General features: G+C 29.7%; 1 protein-coding gene across 6 annotated transcripts in view; it reads left to right on the plus strand.

Moving 5' to 3' along the window:
- LOC116779750 (protein sickie) overlaps positions 1-25,128 on the plus strand; it is a 142,949-nt gene that overhangs the window by 52,469 nt on the left and 65,352 nt on the right. For all 6 annotated transcript variants that reach the window (XM_061526875.1, XM_061526872.1, XM_061526874.1 and 3 more), the window contains exons 2-3: positions 4,052-4,234; positions 21,076-21,386. In XM_061526875.1, coding sequence (XP_061382859.1) covers positions 4,052-4,234; positions 21,076-21,386 — 494 coding nt within the window. The remainder of the gene's footprint in view (positions 1-4,051; positions 4,235-21,075; positions 21,387-25,128) is intronic.

The raw sequence follows: 25,128 nt of genomic DNA on the forward strand, positions 1-25,128 counted from the left end.
AATAAATGATGCGATATTAATCATTTTCCAGTTCAATCGGAACAGCACTGATCCGATTAATGAAGTGATGGTCCATTACGTAGTACATTACTGATATCAAAATTCTAAATCAGTCATCTGCCATTTTGCAGACACCAGCTTGCAATAAGGATTATAATATAGTACCAGACCAAAATAAACTAAAAACTGAACAGACTACCTAAATAATAAAAAATTAAAAACTACTTTTGAAGTCCTCAAAATAGACGTTAGTTTATTCTTCAAAGTATTTTTTAGGACCTTAAAGTATTTTATTGGGACTATTTCATTTATTTATTAAGTATTGTTATTGGATCATTTTATCCTTTTATACAATTGTTACTGTCACTAAATCGATGTGAGGTCAGAGAACCAAATATGAAACAACTTCATTGGCTGTTAACATCGCAGTTTGGCTAGATTGGCCCAATTGTTGAATAATTTCTGTAATTGCATTTAAATTTGTCTATCATGCCTAAGTGGTTTATAATGACCTGGTATTATTATTAATAGACTACGTTACGATTTACAGACTGTAGTTAGTGCCTTAATTATATGACTGTAAAATATAAATAATGTCAAGTTATATCCAACATCATACTAATCCTGTAGGTTGATTACAGCCAGCCATCTGTTATGATTTATCTCCTCGGAAACCCCCTACGTAAATAAGATAGACATTATCGAAATCGTCGATACAAAATTATGTTATTATAATATTTTATTGCTTTTATTGTATTTTCAAGTAAGAAATAAAATAATAAAAATGTATACAAAAAGCAATTTAAACAATATATTAATTCGCCCCTGACTTTTACATTTGAACATTTTGATGGTTGTGAAAATTTTATTGGTTGGAAATATTAAATATTACATGATTTTGAAATTGGAAGCCTTATTCCATTGTGATATGCTTTAAATTTTCCTAAACATTAAAGTTTACACAACAGTCTCGCCTCGGGAATACACGAAAGCTGAATGAAAGGCTGTATGTTTACTTTAGCGTCACATTTCAGGGCCTACCGAGTTTACAGACAATTAAATTGTTTACAAAACATGTACATTTACATCATGGGATCGCGTTTATAATGGAAAAACGTAACTAGTTATTGGTTGTACTGGTCATGAAAACTTTTATCTTTTATTTGTACTGGTATATAATAAAAAAAAAACATTTAATTGTACGTCCTTGCATAGTGTTGAAGTGGGCATCATCGGATAGTCCTGTGTATATGGATCTTATAATAAAGATACAACAATTTTGGATTTCACATGTTTCTGTTTATATTGCAGAACTCATGGTAATCATTCAAATCCGTAATTCATATCATGCCTATAACACAAAAAATATATAGGTATGTATGTGAGACAGATTGCAAAATAGACCCTATACATTAAATTTTATTATTCACAGGGTCTCCTCGCTGGCTCAGTTGTTTAAAAGCCTCTATCATTAAAACTAAGCTAAGTATAATGCGCCCGGCGGCTAGACCTCATCCAGTTTTCAAATTTATGATTATATTTTGAAATGAACGTTAACTATTTACAAGCGTCACATAAAAACAAGTAGACGGTATGGAATATATGCTTGAGCTAAAAATGTTTTTATAAATCATTAAGTTTAAAACTTAATAAAATAGAACCCACTTCGTCCACCTTTAGGGATATTATTATTTATTATCTATTATTTACACACGCGTTTACTCTGACTGCTGAATATAAAAATGTCATTTGAGTATATTTATGGCCGTCAAAAGATATTCCTGGTTTGAATAAATAAATATAACGATAAAGATATCACTTAGTTTTGAACTCATAATATTCATTTTGGAAATATTATATCAAAGGTTCGTACAAAATATTAAGTCTATCGGATACAAATACTGATTTTATACTTAAATTAAGCAATATAAATATCAATTTTATTAATTTAAAATGTAAAAAAATCAATATTCTATACAATAGTTTAATAGAAATACCATTAGAAGAATAAGAATCCTTTAATAAAAAAATCAATACAAGCAATACTAACAAAAAATTACGTATGTATATATTTTTGGGGATTAAAATTTTCAGACCTCAGAAAGGGGAAAAAGATCCTTTATGGAATTATTAAGATACTTTGTGTCCGTCAGTCGGGGACTTTTATCTCACGAACAAAGATATATGGATCAAATAAAGAAAAGAAAAAGTATCTCCTTTGTGCAAGATGGTCGTTTTGTTGAAGTAAATTTTCATTTAAAGAATAATTACAAAAGAACCTCTAGCGGTTAATCTGTTTTTCGATATAAACCCTAAGATATCCAGTAAATTTTCCAATTCTCCAGTATTTTTGTCTACCAACAACAAACTAGCATAACTTAAAAAGTTGCATTTGATTTTTGCATGAGTTTATAGGTATGTAACGGGATTCATTCATTTGTGTTTGCAAAAAATATTATAGTTTTAATCAACAGATTACTTGTAACTTATTAGCTTATGAACTTCAACGAATTTATTATGACAAAAATATTTTTTCTCTTAAAGCAATATTGTTTGTGAAGAAAGTTGCCTTTAACTAATAAAATGTGTTTGCTTAATAAATAGAAAAAGTGTGATATTTGGAGGGGAAAGTAGTCAGGTGGGGATTTTAACCACCCTTATGTAGTCGAAACTCGAATCGGATGTTCTGATAACATCGATTGATTTAGATGGACGTTATTAAGGGAACACTTTTATTGTACTAATATACTAAATATTTAAGCGGATAAACAAGCAAGCGTATAATGTTTTTGTTAGTATTATATCAATCTGACATATTTATAAAATATTTATGTACTGAAATTCCTCCTTCGTATTGAATTAATTATATAATATATTGGTAAATGTAAGAAAAATTCAGGTTCTAGCAATGAAGTCTCTTAATTCTGTTAAAGCATAAGTCGAATCTGCTGATTTCTATTAAGAAATGTACAAAACCCATTAATGCCAACATCATATACGAGAGCAAAATTATTAGAGATTACTAGAAATAGAAATTAATAGAATAAAGGAATATTTTGATTAATTTATTTTAAGTTTTGAAAGCCTTTACGCATTTTTTATGTACTAGTATAGTTTTATATGACTGAATAGTTTCACTTTAATGGATCGAGCTATACTTTTTTCTTATTTTTCACCCGAGGATTATTGTAAGACAATCATTTTGAAAAGCAACAATTTCTTATACTTACTGCAAACTATTTAACGCCACTGAACTGATAGTATTAAAAGCTATTGTGAAATAAAGGAAAAAGTATGCATAGTCTATGATATAAAGTTAAGATATATATAAATATAATATGAATACAGAAACGTATTTGCAAGACATAAAACGTTAAATGCTAATACAAATTAGCCGTCATAAAGATTGGGATGTCAATTAACGAGTGAGATGAGTGAATTGCTTCACACTGAGGTCTGAGCTGTGCACCGGCGTCGTACTGGCGCGACTCCACCACTTGTCCCCATTCTCCTGCAAATTGACGCGAATATGAGTTAATCCATTTGAGAATATACTACATCACACTCGTTTACGGATGACTTCACGCCAAGAAACACATTATCGATCTCAAAGCGCTATGAATGAACTAAGTGCCCATGTTCCCGATAAAATCATAAAATAAAAATCTTACATTTCTCGCTCATGATTCAGCCTTTTCAAACAATGGAATATTGAATAAGGAACGTTTATCTTGGATTTCTCTTTTTCTATAAAATTCTTGGACATATTTACATGAAACGTCGTTAAACTTTAAGTAGCAATTTCACATCTTACGAGCATCGCCTTATCTACCGCTCTTTGTGCGTCAAGATATCTTGCGAAGTACTTTCAGTACCTACTTGCCGGCTTAGTCAGACTACTGTCTGGTTCTAATGATAATGCCGTCTATATAGACTCTGTTGCAATAATGTTGGCCTGAGAGTCCTATAGTGACATAGGTACCATAGTACGAGTGAAATTCGACAGCACCTTGATTGCCAATTGTATTTATCTTGGTAAAATTTGTTTCAGATTTACACTGACTGGGCCAATCACTACCTGGAACGAGCCAGATCACGGCGTAGAGTGGGCACTTCTGGAGGAGGCCTAGCTAGAGACTGCGCTGATGGCCTACTTTTGGCCGATGTTTTAGAAGGAGTAACAGGTCTCAAGGTACCACGTGCTCATCGAAAGCCAAGAAATCCACAACAAATGGTAGGTTTCATTATTTAAATTTATATTGTGGTCGTGATTATGAATCATGTGTAAATAACATAAGAAACAATTCTCTTATAGTATGTAAGCTTTCTAATGCATTACTTGGAAAGCTATTAGGAAAATTACATTTAAGTCTAGAATATATCGAGTGAAAAGAGGTGGTATTAATTTACTTTCAGTATGTGGTAGTATCAAAACCTATTTTCTACTTCTCAGCATAATTTATAAAACCGCAGATAAGAAGTGGTAATAAACATTTTGAATACTTGCAAGAATATCTATATCTGATCACTGATGGATATTTCTTTTACAAAAAGAAATTTTACAAAAGTGTTTATTCATGAGCGTAAATTTTTTTATAACATTGAGTTTCATAAAAATGTTTAAAAAAAAATTGTGTACACAATATGCATAAAAACAATGCAGGGTTATGTCTGCCTTTCATAAATATAACTTTAAATATTACTTCTGTGTTATCGCATTTCCCACTCTAATCGCAAGTTAAACGGAACGTTTACCCTAATCTAAATGACTTCAACTTTCAAAACATAAAATTACCGAACGAAGCCGCAGAACTAGAGTGCTATTTTAAATGTCTACAAAATTTTACGATATCATTAGTCTTTTACAAGATAGCCGAAAGAAAATATGAATCCAAACTTTATTTCATAATTTAATTTGTTGATAAAACAATTTTTAAACATAATATAAAATTTTATATTAATTTAAATTTTTTTGAGTATATTTTATAAATTATCGTTTTTTTCACAACTTTAGACATTTATATACAAAAATTTATTCAAATGTGTCTAGCAGTTTTGCACGATGAGTTCATAAACTCATACAATTCATTCTAATTGCCAGTTTGACCTAAATATTGTATACATATTTTTTTAATCTTACAATTCAATACATCCTAAAATGTCCAATTCATTTGTTTATTAATTCAAACTGAAAAAAAAAAATGCGACGTAGAATTTTTTTAGCTTAAAATAGCTATCGGATCAACATAAATCATTTGGGCAGGTACATGGTACTATCTTCTCGGTATGAGTATACGTTCGGCAACACTACTATAAACATCACAGATGTTATATTTGTTCTGAATACAGCTCTTTGCTTAATGTATAAAGATGATATTCGCTTATTATTGATCAGTACTATTTAATGCCTGTGGCGCATGGATACGTTTATGGGATAGGTAGCCCACAAACCCGAATCCTGTTGTGTACCGCATTGCTTCCGGCACGCGTTGCATTTGAGAAAGTGCTGATAAGATTTATTGACTCTTTAAACATTTGACGGTTCATAATATTCTTCATGGCTAGTTGTCATTTATGTAATAATATTGTCTTTTATTAGTATTTACAAGGTCATATTTTTGAATTTATGTATATTGTATGTATGTAATTACATTTGTGTTATTGGAATCTTATACCTCAACTTTAAATGAAATATCTTCATTCAATTGAGCTCAATTTCGGAGATATGTTCATCTGGTTTTGAGTTAATGGCAGGCAATATGTGGTTAAGTTAGAGCAGTGATGTTGTATAATTTCTAACATGGAGGAAAACTAAACGCAAAGCAGGTCAAGAAATATAAAATAAAAAAATCTCAGTACATAAATAACTACGTTTAATAAAATCAATTTCGATTTCATTAAGCAGAAAATGTTTAAACCACTGATTCGTAGTAAAGTTAGTTCAAAGTTCAACGAGCCCTTTACAAGAAGCCGCTGGTTAAGTGCGCTACATTTGTAATCCTATCTACCTGCGGTAGAAGCACTGCCACAATGCGACCACATCCGCAAAGAACCTAGTGCTTGAAGGCTTTAATAAAAAAAAAAAAACAAAACTTCATGTGCTAACTTGAGCGTAGACTTCAACAGGTACGAAGATTTAGAATCCTAGAACAAGCTTGATGCTTTTAAACGAATACCTTTTTTAAATAAATTTAATATGTTACAAAAACTACAATTTTGTGTATTTATATATGTAGTTACACTTTAGATGTATATTTTAATTAATGTCATCATATAAATCACACATGTTTAAGCCATTTACGGACTCTAAGGCGATGATTTCAATATTTACATTTAGTCAATTCTTATGATTTATCCAATTTAATCGTGTAGGTAAAATTACGTTTTGTTCTCATGTTTTTTTGTTGTAAACAACGAGTTAGTGTTGTTGGTAATTTACAAGGTAATATTCCATGCATTTGAAGTAGAAGCTATTAGAACCGCTCCCATAACATATTTAACCATAACACCATGAGAACAAGAATAAGTCGTTAACTTAACGATAAGTTGAATGGTTTTAAAGCTTTCAACTTTCATAAGTTCACATTCTTACTGGGTAGCGACAACAAAGTATCGGTTGCTATAATATAAATTACTTATTGATATAAATGTGTTAAGTTAAATATGTATGAATATTTCATTTTGATTTGTATTGTTTTGGTTATTGAGATCTTATCGTGGAATTTGGTTTTAGCATATTTTATGGTAGATTAGCGCTGTTACATCGCGATATATGTACGTTATGGTGTTGATTGTTTTTATTAAGAATTGAACAATTAGAGGATTTATGAAATCGGCATTTCAGATTCTATTTAAACTAATACTATTAAATCCTGTATTATGTGCGTATATACTGCCTCTGACACAATGCAACCAATGAAATAGTAAAAGAAATGTATTGCAGTTATAGAGGAATGGAATAATTTTTTTTTTTGAAAAGACAGTTCAGTTGAATGTTCGATTTTTGATTTTTTGAATTTGCTGTTACTTGACAGTTGTTATAAATGTTTGATTGTGTCAAAGAAAAATATTAGTTTCTAAATGTAGGCTACATGTTAAATTCGGCGTGCTCATTTTTTTTTTGTGTGTGCGATTTGTAAAACGTAAATGCACTTATCCAAAGTAGGCTTGCAATAATGAACTTACTTTATATTTTATTTGATGCTTCAATGGTATTATTTGTTTCTTAACTTGATTCCGTCGTTTTTTTTTTATATTTTTCTAGCTGTTAAAAATACTATATCATATTCTGTCTCGCTATTTGCAACTCTTTGGTTTAATAACAGTTCAACTAACAGTTTTTTTACAACTCCTTTTAAAAGCTATGTTTAGTTTCAAAACAAATATTTTTATAAAAAGTTGCTTGGAATCTCAAACCATCATAATTAATTTCAAATACCTTGTGTATAAGACTCAACTTGTGTCTGAAGGAAATAATAAAGGAACCTTCTGGTATTAATGACTCTTGATTTTCGATATAAAAATATCATCATTGTGTCCTTAAATAAGTTCAAATATAATTTAGCAATAAAAAAATATGTGAACAAGTTTTTTTTTGGACTTCCACCTCCATCACCATTAACATGTTTGTCTGACAGTCTGCGTATTGTTCAGTCTCGGACGTAATGATTTATTACATCTGTTCTGCCTTCGGATTGAACTAGATAGTATGTTATTAATCTATGATTAACCCACTTTGTGATACTGACATTATTAATGTATTGTTACTTTGCTTTCATGACAAACGTGACTGCTTCCTCGCAAACTGCTTTACGCATTGGTATGTTTCAATGTGCCTATTCAAATAGAAACAATTCAAGCGAAAAATTACTGTCTTTTAAGTGTTCTATCCTATTTGACTCCGTCAATTCTTGAAACGATACTTCTTTAGTAGTTTCATTATACTTCATAATTTTAATTAACTTGCTCAATGACTGATTAAACTGTGTATTGGTTATTCAGTTGCGGCTAAAGTTGTTTCGTGTTTTTTTTTTCTTTTTTAAGGTATCATTAATCTAAACAGAATACTTTCATTTCTATTTATATTTTCAATATTTTCTAGATCCATACAGTTCTTAAATATTATCTTCAGTTTCCAACAATTTTAACATACACTGTTAACTGTGAATATGGTTATAATCAACGCAATTATTTTTGAACAACTGTATTTGATCACAAAAAGTTTTTGTCCATACCTCAATTTTAGTCATTATGAAAATAATGATTTGAAATTATAAATAATAATAATAATAATAATTTGCTGATCCATAACCTGTTTGGTGTTTTTAAATTAGTTCGTTTTATTTTCTTGTATAAACTTCCTTATGACGATAAATCATACAGTTAATTAAATATACCATGTATATTTTCGTATTCTTGATTTTTTGTAGGTATTGTTAAAAGATCCTGTTTTTTAGAGATCGATATAATAATTTGATCGTTTTGTTTAACTAGTTATAAAATGTATTAAATTCTAACGCAACATATTATCTTTGATATTCTTGTTATATCTACTGTAGTGATATGCTATGGATAGCTTAAAACTGAAATATTTAAAAAGTTTACTGAAATATTGAATACTTTAAAATGTTATATATTTTAAAATATGTCTTCGAATTAAGAACCTCAACCTTTCTTTAAGTTATTTAAGATAGAGTCGTTTATTAAAACACGACTTTACAACATATACTTAGTATTCTCCTCATAAAATTGATTTTAAAATTGTTATAAAAAATTTAATTCACTTAATTTTATAAAATGGATAGCCAATAAAGATAACTTTAATATCATACAGTAAAAACTTCATTGGTGATAAAAATTATAAAGTTTTAATTCATTCTTTATTAGTGCTAATTGAACGATTACTCGACCACAGCCTTTGCTGTGATGATTGTTTAATCAACTCAGTCAAAATCTCGACTAGTCAACTCTGAAGTCAACCCATTCGCGCGTCCGCCTCGCTCGGCCACGGTTGTGTAGCCGATTATATTAAACGATTAAAATGTTCCGGTTTATCGATGTTAGTTTTTCGATCAACCGTCTCGATTGTCACATAGCTTTTTGAATTTGACGGTTGGTATCACTTTTATGGATGTTTATATATAAATCAGTGTTTCGTTTTGTGTTTTATTGATGTGAAAAGGATAATAGCAACGGTATAGAGGTCAGTAGAAGCCTTGTATTATTAGACTTTAAGAGATTGTTTGTAAGAATTAAGTTCATACGAACCTCGGTGCCGTTAATTTTGAGCACGTACATAGTCACGCTACACTCATTTGTCCGTAAATATTATTTTTTTCACACAATGTTTTGTGTTTTCTATCAATATCAAATAAATAGCAGTAATATATTGACCCTTAAATAGCAGTTCATAACTTAAATATTATCCTTAATTAAATATTTATTAGTAATTAATTTTGAAAAATTTTAATGGGATTCCAGATAGTTTGATTATCATTCGTACAATATATTATGATCACTCACAGTTGGCACTTGTTGTGAAACTTGGTCTTAAATTTTACATAAATCATCGAGCAACTTGTGCTCAAGACTAGTAATGAGGTAAAGACAAGCTCCAGATTTATTATTGTGTGGCTGGCAACCCTGCATATTCCCATGTGAAATTATTTTATGTCGATATTTATTTTTAGAAAATCCGCGAAGGAAAATATTCTTCATCCTTAATACCACATTTTAATAAAAATGTCTATATCGAATGATCGGAAGATGATGTCTCATTTTATTTCTCTTAATAACTTTTTTTTTATATCTTAAATTTTTCCGATTTCTCATATAAAATATACTGTATATAGTCTAAGAATGTTGATATTTCGTAATTCTTGTTAAAACACTCAAAAAGGTGTTAAAATAAATCTTATTGTATAAAAATTAAACTTATTAAAAAATATGTATTATTCGATTTCTAGAAGGCATATGTATGTATTTTAATATTCAAAGCTCACGGAATATAAGCGATAGGTATCAATCAGTCCACGTAAAAAGTGACTAGACCTCAGCTGTAAGTAGTAGGATTGTAATTGTATTAGAATATTTTATATCACCTTAGTTGAATAATCAAGGAAAAGAATACTAATACAAAATATTTAAAATATGACATACGAAGATGTTCTTTGATATCGTCTCGTTTTATAGTTTTAATCATTTCACTTGATTCTAAACACATCCTGGTAGTTTTCACACTCCTTAATATCAGGGTGGTCTGTTTTTGATTGCGAACAAAAGCAGCGAGTAATTTCTGAGAAGTTAATTTCTCGTGTCAGTGTCATCGTGTTTTTGTTTCATTGCCTTTAAGATACGGACTTTGAATAACATGCTTCTAAAAATATGAGAAGTTCATTCGAAATAAATATTATCTATAATTTCGATCAGGACTTCAAACACAATAAATTAGAGATTGTAAGCGCTAAAATGTAAAAAAAAAAGATAAAACATGATTTTTATAATTGTAAACTTCTTTATAACTGTGTCCAAAACCAAAAAAAAAAAAAAACGCTTTAAACAACCTCGACTTTTAAATAACAATAAGAATATATCATTATTTTTGTCATACAGTAACTCGCCGTGTGAAAAGGCACAATAAGGCGCCACTCACATTCGCCTTGAACTGTCGTCTACATAAGAAGCAACAGTCTGTTGCTCATTGTAATACATACTTAGATATTATTACCATTACTATACGTTAAATAGGACAAATTGATTCGCTTACATTAATTTTTTTTTTATCATAAATCGCGTCCTCGGCCGTTATTCATGCGAATAACTATTTCATCGTTGGTCGTTGACAGTTCTAGTTGACACACATGGGACCACCCACTCTTAGCTTAGAATTATTTGTGTCATTTCATAATTCAAATAAATTTCTTATTTTTATTTCAATATCGTTTTTACATAAAAGTATACTATGTTTTTTTTATGATTCTCATCTCTACCTGAAGATAATAAATATTGATTTGGCAGAAGACTATAGTTTGTTGTGATTAGATAGTGTTATCGTCGAAACTTGATGCTTTCAATAGTCAGGAAGCCGGTAATTTGTTACAAACTATTAGATTCATTATTAAAGTTCTTGTTAATGAATATTATTATAATGCGACTATATTTTAGTGTTTTCCTTACACTTACAAATAATAATTCGTTACAGTATGCCACTATGAATGATTCATCAATTCAAATCTTTAAAGGGATTGCTCACGTTTTCAATGACATACACTTGTTTTTGTACATTACAATTAACCCGATCTAAACAAAGATTCTCAGAAATGTAGCGTAAGATTACAATATTATGTCATAATTCAAAGAATATAATGTGCGTACTAAATATAGAACATAAAATATATTATTTGATTATATGTGTGTCCGTATTTCGTTAATAGTTTATGAATTATATATAACAGCGAATGAATAAAATTTTATTAGACTCATATTTTTGCAATTACGCTTGTGTATTACAAAATTTTGCATCAAAAATTCTAACATTGGACGGTCGGAACACATAACAAACTGCTTTACGATATATATAAATAACATCTTATCGATAACAATTTATCATAATAAAAATGAACTATAAAATTATTTAATAAATTCTTCAGCTCAGAATTTCATCAAGCAGTTGAAGTTATGCATTTATTGCCAGCATTGTTATGCGTGCTCAGATAAACCTCATTTGAAATAAATAAAAAATAGTCATTTAGCATACAAAATAGAATTCTTTAAAAAAAAATCTCCTCTCTTACTATTTTAGTGTTTTATTATATCTACCATACGGTAAAAATTATTATTAAACATACGAGGTTCGTTCCGTTTGTTATAATAACATTGAAAGAAAGACAATTTAATCTTAATTTGTTTTAAACTACTGATAATAGCCGGCCATTAAGACAAGATAAAGGTGACAATTATATTGTACGTGATATAGTTAGCAGTTTAAAGAAGCCGTATTTAATTTGATGTAACGGTACTAGAAATCAGGTTTTAGATTCAACTGGCAAATAAATTATGGTGTTATAAATTGGTTTATTGCAATAGATTATTTCAATTGATTTTTCATTATAAATATTGTGAACTGAACTTGTTTTATATTCGCTTTGTTACTATTAAATTAATTGTAAGTAAAAAATGTTTTACTTCGTTTCGGACTTTAGGGTGCTGCATAGTATTTCTAAGTTTCTATCCTAAACTATGTTTTCTGCGACTTTGTTTTTGTCTGTATAACACGGTAATTAAAAATATCATCGAAGATATATTGTTTTCATTGATATATATGTAGGCTGAAAATTTTAATTGTATAAAAAGTGACTTGATTTTGTGTCTGTTGATAAACGCTCTACGCTGTTTTTATTTTAGCGTAAAGTAGAACTAATTAAGAACTATCTATTTAAGAGGTCATTAGCTCAGTCCTTGGCTCAAAAATTAGGTATGATTTTGCAAGGTCTTGCAAATTTTAGTTCTTAACTTGTGCAAATTTTCATCTATACAATCAATGTTATAGGATATTTTCATTTAAGTTTAAATTCTTTTACTGTTATTATAAACTTTAATTGTCCTATTTTAGCTATTGTAAGGTGATTGCGTCGTCCTTTGTTAAGTCAAGTTACATACGAAACTTTTTCCGTTTTCCATTTAATAACCTGCGTTAGTACAATAAAGTGCAAAGATTTACCAATGAAAAACTGATAGTCTTACGGTGCAAATATGGCTAAGCATACAGATCTATGGACGTGTATACACATGACCTAATTTTATTTACTTCTTATAGTGGATTTAACGGTAGTCATAAAAGAAGGCCTTCTATTTAAGTAAAAGGGAAATTTTTTTAGATAGGATAAAACAAATATGAATAATAATTAATTATGCGATTAAATGTGTGATTATAAAAAGTTTTATTCACATAAAATTCACATTTATTAGATTATAAGACGAATGACCTTTAAAGTAAAGTTATGGAAGTATTGTGTTGTTATTTTATCCATTTCTGGATGAGTTTGTATCCGTCACTCACGTGTGGTCGTATTGCGTTTGTAATAATCAGCAATTATCTCAGTCTTTATTAGTTTATCGACTTCAATTGTTGTTGATAGAATAATCAATTATTGAACTGGAAGTAGCGCAATTTTACACCACATGTAATTGTGATGTTATTTATTTCGCCTACATTATATTTAATATAAACCTATACGTATTTAAAGGCACATAAAATTTTATTTTGTTGAATATAACATTTAATTTTTCATTGAGCTTATTATTCTTAAGAATTTCTTTTAATTTTGGTTGTATATCGAGCAATAAATAATTTAGTCACTCCCGTGCAATTGCAATAGCCTTACCGTCAAGTAAAAATATATAATATGTTATAAATTATACGCATCATACTCTTAATACTTTAGCAGGAAAGATTTATTCCGAGAAATCAAGTGGGTCAATGTAACTGATGATACGAAATAATGATGACTTGAAATTTATTAATGTCCCATGAGAAATTTTTGTAAAAGTTTGGCATAGACAATGTAAGAAGATTTAATATCGAGCTATGTATTTTGTAATCAAGGATAACTTTATTAAAGTAGAGTAATTCGGTTCCGAACGTGATAAAATTTCTGTTCAGTAACACATTGATACGATATGGCAACAATACGTGAGGTACTCGGAAAATATTGCAATTATGCAAACCTTGCTTACCATGCAAAAGAATATTATAATATTTTTATCTAGACATATTACAATAACATGAAATTGTTGCCTTAAATAAGGCAAAGAAATATGTATTTAGTAATCAACGTGTTTTTTTTTGTCAATTTTAACTGTAAAATCAGATTATTTTTAATGTTAAAAATATTGTAATATAATTTTTTCAATCAAGATAAAAAATCTTAAATCATATGAAAATGCTTTTGATTGCATATTTTAAAGCCGCTTGGTAATAATTGTTTGCATCTCAAAATATTACTCTTTCTTATTGTGGAATGCAATGTGCTTTAGAAGTAAATTTATTATGAAGGCTATCTGGAGACGAGTTAGCTCTGTATGAGATCAGTACGTTGGCGGCACGTCGCCGCCGCAATTGTCACGTCCTATAAGAAATCGTCGCTAGTCATAACCTCGTACTAACGTCCGCTCCACTTTACTGAACATCCTATACTATCTACATATCATAGCTAGTTGAAAATTTACGACATATACAGCACTAAATGATTATTGAGGGTTTTACATGCTTCGGATCCAAAGAAGCAGCATATTATATAGGGTTGCCGTATAAATATCTGAAGTCCTGATAGTCTGATTCATCAGCGCCCCTTGCATAGCCCTGCAGCGAGTCATGTAATTTGGGGAGTGCATTGCTCCCTTAATGAAGCCATCGCATAATATACCGCAAAGATTTTTGCGAAATTACGGACGAAAGGAAAGCAAAAATGCTGCTAGGTACTGAAATCCCATCAGCTAATACTGGTAAAGCTACTAAAAAGTACGTTGAACACATAAAATTAATTAATCAAGCAGATTTCTTAATACATGACATTGACAATATTAAGGAGAGGATCAATTTTTGTTCTCACGTATTTTTTTGCTGTTACTACATAAAAGTACTTTTTACATAATTAAGTAAATTGAGGAAGATTATTTTATGTATATAATTAAAGAGTTTGGTCTAGATTAAAAAGTATCAGTTTTGTAATCTAATAGAATCTTAATTATTTATAATCATTAAATATAAATCTTTTAATATCAAAACCACACTCACAGGTAGTGTGATATATCTTTAAATGTTTTAAATACAATGTTTAATATAAAGTCAGTTTTTTCATATATGTTTTTGTAATCAAAGCAAAATATAAAAATATTTAAACATTAAGCCAATCGTGTCGGCCATATGTGGCCGAGAACCTTGAACTTGTGGATTTAATGAAACTGTCAGTTGTCATCAAATAACGCGCCATTCGTTATCGAAACGTCGTAAACGTTGTACGTCGATGGGCGCTTGAACTTGGTTAGGTTTTTGCATTTGCTGGCATAGTGCATACAATATACTTGTTTATATGTTTAATGAATTTTAATTAGAATAAAAAAATTGCTTTTACACAACTCTAAATACAACGATCTCTTGTTAAAATGGCACAACGTGTATTCGTGGATGTTATTCGGTATAATATATGCCATTAAAAGGTTTTATTTTTCTAAAAAAGTAAATTTTTCACATTTTTGTGGTATTAGGTATCAAATTTATTTAACTACTAAATTAATATTTTACTAACAGAATATTATCTCAATACAATAATCGTAGAAAAAAAATAACACAGTAGATTTTTTGATATAATGTTTGTTTTTTTTAAAAAACCTAAAGATAATTCTTTATATATATTTTAATCATACACTAGGGTGTCCTAGTTTCTACATTGGAACTGCAATCAAAGAATCACAGAAACAGAAATGGTAGTGAAACTACAGAATGGGTACGAAACCATTCTTTATTGTTTTGGATATCCGGAGGTCAATTAAAATTTTTCTTTTGTTTATTGTTTTGTGCCGACTCTCGAGCCACTTTGTACATTTGTCTTGTTACCACAATGGTTATGAAATATAAATATGTTTGTTTTTATACTGTACTAAAAAAATATTTATCCGATTTTAGTTACAGAATATAGATAATTAAATAATCTTTTGCATTGCAACAAGCTAAGTACTGTTTAAAAAATATACGTATCAGCTATAGATAACTTGAAAATTTAAAGAAATAGGTTTGGATGTCATACAACAAATAATTTATACGTAATATATTATAAATAATCATACAATAATGAATTAAATTTTAAGGTGTTTTTCATTAAATAACTGAATCGTAGCCTTAACATCCAGGAAAATGATATTTTAAAATACCCAATAAGGCAATGTCTGGCCGCAATAAGAATAACAAAGATAAATCACATACAGTTTGGTACCAGTGATAAATTATCGAACGGTATTTTTGATCACGATTTATACACAATTATATATCGTGGTTTATAATTTTAGAATCCATAAGCCTATATTGACGTCAAATTTGACCGTAACCAAGCGTTTAAAGAAGATCTGCTATCACAATGATTATAATTCTTTTAAAAGCTTTGTCACCACCAAAACTTCGTCGTTTTAAAAACCGTTAAGTTTTACAAGTACACTTATGAGTAATGAAAGCATATTTCTCACGATAATCGATGTACTGACATTGCAACAAAATATGTCGGCCATACAGTGATTTGTTCCGGCCATTGGTGGGTGAGAAAGAGTTAGTTTATTTTTATATGACTGATTTATGAGTTCAAGGTGCTTGTAATATTAATAAGCACGTAGCCGACATAAGTCATTCCCTAAATGACTTAATACTCTAGATATATTTGAAACAAACTTCATTGTATAAAAGTATATGTTGGACTACAAGAAGAAATATATTGATGTACAATAGCAACCTAATCTGTTAAAAGCCTTTTCCAGACAGATCTTTGAGACAGAATCTGTTTGTGTTAGTTAAAAGCAAAATAAAATTAACAATTGTAAGATTAAAAGTGGATGGTTTAAAGCAAAATGTACACATGAGTTGTGACTAAATACAAGTATTTATTTTTATTAATAAATGGGTTTTGCAAAAAAAAAATATGGGTTCTGAAAAGTCCTAAGATAATTCTGTTTATATCTATTTTATCTTTCTGTTCACAATCAATAAAAGGGAATAAATTAGGCTTTAAGTTTACATATACATATTTATGTATTTACACTTCACAGTTTTTTTTACGAGCGTTAATTGATAGACCCTAATAAACAATGAAGTGTGTCCTGAGTTGCTGTCGACAATATAGCGTTACTTACAAAATTATTTCGATCGTCAAAGCCTGAAAACTACATAAGATTGCATGACAAATAAACATATGCATGCAATTTGTAACTTAATATATAATTCATAACCTAATGGCATTTAATTGTGTCCTTCATATATTAATCCTTAAAATTTTTACCAACAATGGGTTTCACATAAATTACACATAGAACAATTTTCCATCAGAATATAATAGTTAATAACGTGTTATTATTACCTGATGGTCGCGTGACCATCACTGTTCTGTTAAATTGATATCTTTTCACTTCACCGGGAAAGGGGGACTTTATCTTGATTTATTACGGGGTTTAAAATGAAGGAAAATGTTTAGGTGTTTAGCGTCGAGTCGTAAATCAAGGATTCCTTGGTTCCGTACACTAATTTAGGTGCCTTTATGTCTGTCACCTGTCCCGTTTTGAAATCGATAATCGCTATCACTGCTATACATTTTTACTGTATTTTTATCATTGACCTAAATCTGCGCTTATAAAATGCAATATCTGTAAGATAAGATATAATAAGTTCATTATAAAAAACCAAAGATTACAGTTTGTTTAGATATTAATAAATGTTAATCAATTCCAAAGCTGTTTTAAGCAAACAGAAGTGGATAATCGACCCTATTATATTAATTCAGAATACCTTTACAATTAATTTTTGTTGTGACGTCTGACACTTGAATACATGAGAAAGAGGATGATATGAAAAGGAAAATTCCTTAACAATCACATTATATTAGGATAGGTTTCGTTCTGAAAAGTAAAAACGTGGGCTGCGGTAAGCTATGTACGAGAGTTGTTTGTTAAAATTGACTGGCTATCAAGTTAATTACACAGGTGACCGGGCGCGTCGTCGCTGCGAATTTGCGCATACGCAGATAAGTTTTGGATAGGGTTGAACAGTAGTTCAAAAGTAACATCTAGGGCGTGACATATCAATGTATGTATCATTTCGCTTTTTTTTAAATATATCACTAATTAGCCTGATTTTTTTTTGCCAAGGACACTATATGGTTTGTTATTGCTGAGTACATGTCGTATGTATACTATGTTTATATTTTTTAGATTACAACCAAGTTAATGGGACCTCTAGTTGCATGCTTGTGCAATAGCAAAGTGTATTAAATGGGAGTTTGCTCCTTAAGGTACAATTTTTTGTAAGCGTGCAACAAATATGGAAGAAATTATTATTTTTGTTTTACAACCCTGCTTAGTAGTAGGCCTCGACATACATCGCTTGTTGTGTACGGTGACCTCAGTCCCAATAACGGGATGCACTTGACTTTCAGTCTTTATTACTTCAGACCTATAACTATAGACTTCCAGTGATAAGTTCTCGAACGTACAATTTACTGTGTACGAATTATATGGAAAGTTTTCACTGTTGTATACTTGTTTTAATTATAGTCACGTTATCGTTTTATTAATAAAACATAATTTAAAGTTTATAATTTTATTAACATGATAGTAATTTTAGGCCAACGATAAATGTTTGAGTTGGGTCCAATTCCACAGGTATCGCGATTCGCACGTGCCTTTTACGCGATACGTTAGATTAAAATATTTTATTTGGGTCATTCATTCGATTTATGGTAAACAATGGGATATGATTAAAGAGAGACATATATTTATATAGTAAACAATATAGTTAATATTTAGTTGATAGGTTTAATTTTAAACTGTATGACACGAAATATTAAGGATGTTTTTTTTTTTTAATCTTTAGAAAAATCACGAAACAATTTTACCTCAATGATAACAATTTTAATTAAATCGTTTAGTTGCAATTAAATAAATTGTTGACAGCCTCATACTGTTTTAATTCGCCAGATGTTTGGTTGTGCAACGAAATTATATTCATTTATGAACGTGCAAGCGATTTTTGTTCTAGAAAAATAGTCTTGATTTACAGCTTTCAATGTTGCAATTTTAAAATAAGTTTACAGTTTTTTTTTTAACTTCTGGTAATGTTTACGACAAATAAAATATTGAATTACAAGACAAAATATTTCTTTTTGTATTACCATATTCAAAACACTTCAAATCTTCTATAGGCTTGAAACACATTACACAATGTCAATGTGACATTGCCGGATGATATAATCGACAACAATAGGAATTCTTTTGAACTAATTATTCGCTCGCCTTGTTTTGCTATTTATGGGTCTATACGGATAAGCGATGTAGAGGTGTCATATGGGACATTTATTATATTGATTTTTTTATGCATTGTTCCAAAAAACCGTTAAATTGCCAGAAGGTAAATTAGCATAATCGATTGAAGAAATACTCAATAAATAACAATCAAAAGACAGCTTTAAAAATGAATTTAAATTTCTTCAGTCGAATTTAATTACAATGTTTACTTTTGGTATCCGTGATCTTAAAAGGAAAGCTGAGACGATGTTATCTCGCTAAGTTACGTCTTGGCCACACTATTGTTGTGTTGCAACGTCAGATGTCATTGAAGTACACGCGATGTCTGCGTCACTGCGATCCATTCGGTAGATACTCTATTGAACATGACATTCAATATGTTTTGAATATTTTGTTAATCCAAATGTGATCTTGTCAATATGTTGTAATGTTATTTTAATCAGGGGTGAAGTAATTTATGTATAGCTTTGCCACTATTAATCCATACAATTGAATCGAACTGAAGTAGTAATTCAGTACAATATTTTTTAAAATATTTTGTATTATATAGAGTAATATAAATTCTTTCAATAGTTCCGTATATCGTTCTGGACTGGAAGATTTTGGGTTACTCAAAGTTATTTATATTATTAGTGAAGTGTCAATGTACTGGTTAATATCGTATGGTCTCATCGTACCGTCGGGTACAACGTTGACTGTGTTTGTGTGTTGGTGACCTATGATCGGTAGACTTGCCTTTTAAAGGCAGACGCCGTCCCTTAACCAAACCGAACCAAATCAACTAATATGAAACCGGCTATGAACTATAGGTACGTCAGCTTCATCTTGATTTAAATTCTTACTTAATATGCAAACTATGAATTATCATAAACTGTTAGATAAAAAACTGTAATATTGTTCTTAATTTGAAATATATGAATACTGTATCGAGAATTTTTTATGGGTGTTAAAAAAAACAAAAACGAAAATAAATTTAACATTACGAAACGAGATCTCAGATTTAAAACATGAAAGAACAAGGTAAACTTTAAATCAGTAAAACGAAAACCTTTAACACGTATATGGCGTTTTAAAGTGATTATAAAATAAGGTATTATAATAAAAAATCGTACATTTTTTACATAACTGTTCCTCGTTATGTGTTAATACACTCATTATACGTAACTGATGTATAAATGTTATTTTATGCACCGACTCAGTCGTTAAGACGTGTACACCGTGTTTAAATGCAATTCGAATATACTTTTTCATTGGACATTATACAGCCTTTTATTTGAGATGTAAGAATGTTATATAAACAACTATAATAATTAATTAAACGAAATTGTTAAACAGTTATGATTCAATGGACATTTTAATCTTTAAAAAAAAATACGTTTTATGCAATATTATTTAATTTGCACACGCTATGAGGTGTTATTTGTATATCTATATTTTTTTGACAATTAAAGCATAGCTTCCTCAAGTTTGTCTTTATTCATACATACTCTAAAATCATTGATTGAGTAAAAATTACATTTGGATTTAGAAGTCTCAAAAGATGTCAATTAACATTCAAGGGCAGGTAAATAGACGGTGTCAACATGACTTTATTTATTCTTGAAGGGTCATTTAAACGATAATCTCATTTCGTAGGCGACGCGCGACCCGCAATGCGCGTGCGCATACTGATATTTATCAAACTTATTAGTATCAGTGATGCGTTCGATGCAAATAGTTTTAAGTACTGAAATACTTTCCATTTTTGATTGTGCGAATTAGGTTGCATGCACTTTTGATATGCCGAGCATGATAAATATTTTGATTGGCGTATTATAAAAAAGTAATTACTTTAGAATTATGTTACCTAAAGATTTTGAAGGCCTAAACTTAACGTATTTTCATTTAGAGTAGATGTAATTAAAGGTCTCATTTTTATAAATAATAATATGTTACAATTTTTTTATAAGAAATATCTTATAAATATGTCTTATACAATTACAAAGGCCGATTACTTCATGATTTTACTTTTGTTTCCAGTTGGAGAACGTGCAGTGTTGTTTGGACTTTCTACATACACAAAAAGTCCAGGGCTTAGAACAAGTAACAGCTGTTGACATACGAGACGCGAAATTAAAAGCTGTGTTAGCTTTATTTTTTGCTTTGAGTCGACATAAACAAGCTTCAAAACAACGAACGCCATCTACCGGCAATGCAACAAACGTGGGGAGAAGTTCAAGCGAAGACGTGTCTTTGAGTTCCGTCCAACGCATAACAGGTGGCAGCAGCTGCGATGAAATATTGACTGCTTGCGGAAATAACATCGACATGACGACTTTAACAGCTAATAGGTAAATATAATTGACAAAATATTTTAATATAATGAAAAGATGCTAGATGATTTTGGGTGAACATTGTGAAGTTATTTTCACGCAACATATAATTTAGTCCATGACTTTAACTAAAGATGGCGTTAATAAATTAAATATTAAGATCATGTTTCGTTGGAAAATAGAGTGGCAAATACAATTTTTGATTTTTAATTTAAAAATATCTTTAATTACAAATTACATTTATAAAAAATACTAGGATAGAGAGAACTTGATTACATTAATAAATATAAAGGTGATTATAATACTAACAATATTGAAAAAGTTTTTAAGTAAATAATATGCTTCTCAAAATGTAAGAAATATGAGAAACTCTTTATCGGTTACAAATTGAGAGCTAAATAAGTCTTAGTAGCAACAACTAGCTTATTGAACTCTGAGGTTGGACATATACTAAAAATATATCTTAGAAATATAAGAATAGTTTCACTCGCCGCGATTTCTCAACGAGATGTATCACGTGACTTGCGCTACTCCTTAGGGATGACGGGTGATTAATAAAATTAGGGTTAGTTCTTATCATTGAGAAGCCAATGAATTTTATCTCCCTTTAAAAAGATTCTTTATAAAGATTCTTTTGATACCATAATTAGTAAAAATGAATATGGATAAACAAAAATGTAAGAAAATTAGCGAAATTGATTTTCTCATTCATTTGTTATATATAAGACATTTATTATAAAACTTTACTGATAATAATAATTATAATAAATTTTATGAATGAGAGGAACAACCCTGTGCATCGACAGCTAATTCCCGAACTATAAATAGGTGTTCCAAGTTTATGTCTTCACGCATCATTTTAAACGTACAGACGTCTACTGTGACCGTTGTAAGTTTGTGAACCGTCTATAGTAACAAGACATCAGAATGCCCACCACAGTTTCCATAGGATATGTAACCCGAGGTCAATATAAAGGTGTGCCAAATTAAAGCAAGTTTGGAAATACATAAAAACATGTTTTTAGTCTCGAAACGTTTGCAGTGAATTAAAAAGTATTTAGAATAGGACTATTAATTGAATAGAACATCCGGTAGCTAGTACGGCTTTGCTGATTAATACCTACAATCTTTTATCGAATTATGTCATGACCAATCTGTTATTTGTTTAATTTACTCGTGATGCACGAATAGTTCTGAGGGACGGACTTGCGAAATAGATGTTTAACTTGAAATAATCCCTTAAAAAGATATCCAATGTTTTTAAACAATAAGATCTTGGGGCCAATTCTAATCACCGAAACTCATGGGAAATGTCTCATGCATACGAAATGTCTCATGCAATTGAATTGTTTCACGGAAGAAATGGTTGGTGAAACCATCTTTTTAAAACCACTTATCGTCTTAAACCACACTATCAAAAGCAGAAAGTGTGTTATCATTTCTCTATATAAAGCATCAGTATTGATAAAATGACAAGCCTCATTTTCAATAAAGTAACGTCTTATGAGGCTTCCAGCTTGAAATCTGAACCAAACAGTGACTGGCTGTGAATGCACGTATTTTTTATCTAATACATGTGTGTTATTTGAACAACAAATGCGGAATTTTTGGATATTAACAAAGCCATGAAGGTGAAAATGTGATTTATCGTTTGTGATGATTTTGATTGAAAAATCATTATCTAATTGTTGATTTTTAGTAATGCATTCAGCGAACTCTTTTCGCTGTATATGTTTATGAGGCTTCATTTGTTTTGTTAATTGAATTTTGTAAGCATGAAAACTCAGATCTTTAGTGAGTGCGGGCTGAAGGTATCATGTTGATATTTACAATTTTTGTCAGTAACTCACGCGTTTCTTCTATATTGAAATTTGAAAAGTGAGTCCTTGAACGACCAGTGTTTTTAACATATCCAAATCATACTCTTTTCTTGAGTTTTTCCATAAATTTTTTAACAGTTGATAAAGTTATGACACACTTCCGACCATATTTTTTATGTTCTTAGAGTTCGAAGTGAGTCAAACTTTCATGTTTTTAAAATTTGCATTTAATAATGGAAATACGTTATAATATCGCGTAAAGCTCCATTTCTACAAACCCTACTCTGTTATCTGTAAAATGTTTTTTTAGCCTCCAGCATTCTACAGCACAAATAGTTACGTATTTAAATCTTGCTTTAATATTGGGAGACTATATGACTTTAATTCTTACGACAAATATGATTAAAATGGTTTCGGGTTTATATTGAAAATATTTTAAATGTATAAGTAATAATTTGGTTATTATTATTTTTGCTTATAATTTATTATTTCCTTTATTTACGTAGAAATTTAAATGTACTTGGAAAGATACTTTTATTCCATGTAATAGCCATAGCCTATATCTTTCTACATATAATATTCATAAATGTATTCCCGCCACTTGAGTCAACTTTATTTGAAATATAATTGTTGACTAGATTTATAAATTTATTTAGTCCATTAATATGTACCAAAATTTTTTTATAATGTAAGTATGATAAAAATAATTTTATTTTATTTGAATAATAGTAAAAAGTAGAACCATTACCGTTTCTTAAAACGGTTTTGCTCTGTACTCATATTTAATGATTGTTTCAAATATAAAATATATAGGTACATTAACATTTCATCTAATCTAAACCTACTTCGACGTTTATATCGAGTCTATTTTGGACAAGCGCCCTCTATTGGCGAGTTGCCGAGTTGCACCGCCATTATGGGTTTACTCACGATCTATGTTTGTAAACAAAGAGGTCCAAAGTGCAATACTGACATTCGTTAAAATAAATCTTATTAAGCATCTCATTATAATTCATCGTGGGCTATGGTTTATTTGGTGTTTTGGATGAATATATTATTTTAATGTATCAACCTAGACAAATTAATAATAAAAACTATTTGTGCTTTGTTTTAGAGATTTATATGTGGAAGCTCTCGCTAATCCATGTGTAAAATGCACACGACCTCAAAGCCATAGGTGTGTTCATAGTCACCCTTGACTCCCGGACCCGGGTCCCGGTCAATGCTTCTTGATTACTCAGACAATGAGGATGTCACGTGACATCCCAAAGCTCACGACAGAAGACTAACAAGCTATTGTTTATTTTTAACGCTTCAATGCATATCCCATATCACCTTTGTGCTTAGAAAGATAATTTGGAAAGGTGTGTTGTTATACATTAATATTTTATTGTTGTGTTCTACAATCTTTGGTTGTGATATGCGTCTTGTAATAAGAGTATGTTTCCAAGTAGTTTTGACAGAATTATTAAAATTTAAAACATGCTTCTATTTTAATAGGTGCTACTACTAGAAGACTGAAACTACAAAGTTTATACAAATAGCTACGTTCGTTTGGCCTTAATACTATGACCATATTATTACGAGTTGTGTTTGTATTCCCAAATTTCTTAAGCTGCGTGTGTTTTACAATAAAAATAAACAAATGAACTTAGAGGATAACTACACTCAAAGCATAGCGCACCCTGTATTAAGTGTATTTAGTTATATATTTGTACATGATATACATGTTTTTTTTTTTGATACGAAAAAAGAGTCCTATTAGTAAATCTTTCGAACTTATTATAGCCTAAGTATAACTTAGTTTTGTGACTAACAAAAACGAAAAATAATAACGATTTCTTCAAAGTTTTCCATAATATTCGTAGCATATCATAACACAAACTAATATCTCACATTATTTATGATCGGGATGTTTTTTTAGAACGGTTGCTTTAAGC

Source organism: Danaus plexippus (assembly GCF_018135715.1).
Source record: "Danaus plexippus chromosome 3 unlocalized genomic scaffold, MEX_DaPlex mxdp_30, whole genome shotgun sequence".
Classification (NCBI taxonomy): domain Eukaryota; kingdom Metazoa; phylum Arthropoda; class Insecta; order Lepidoptera; family Nymphalidae; genus Danaus; species Danaus plexippus.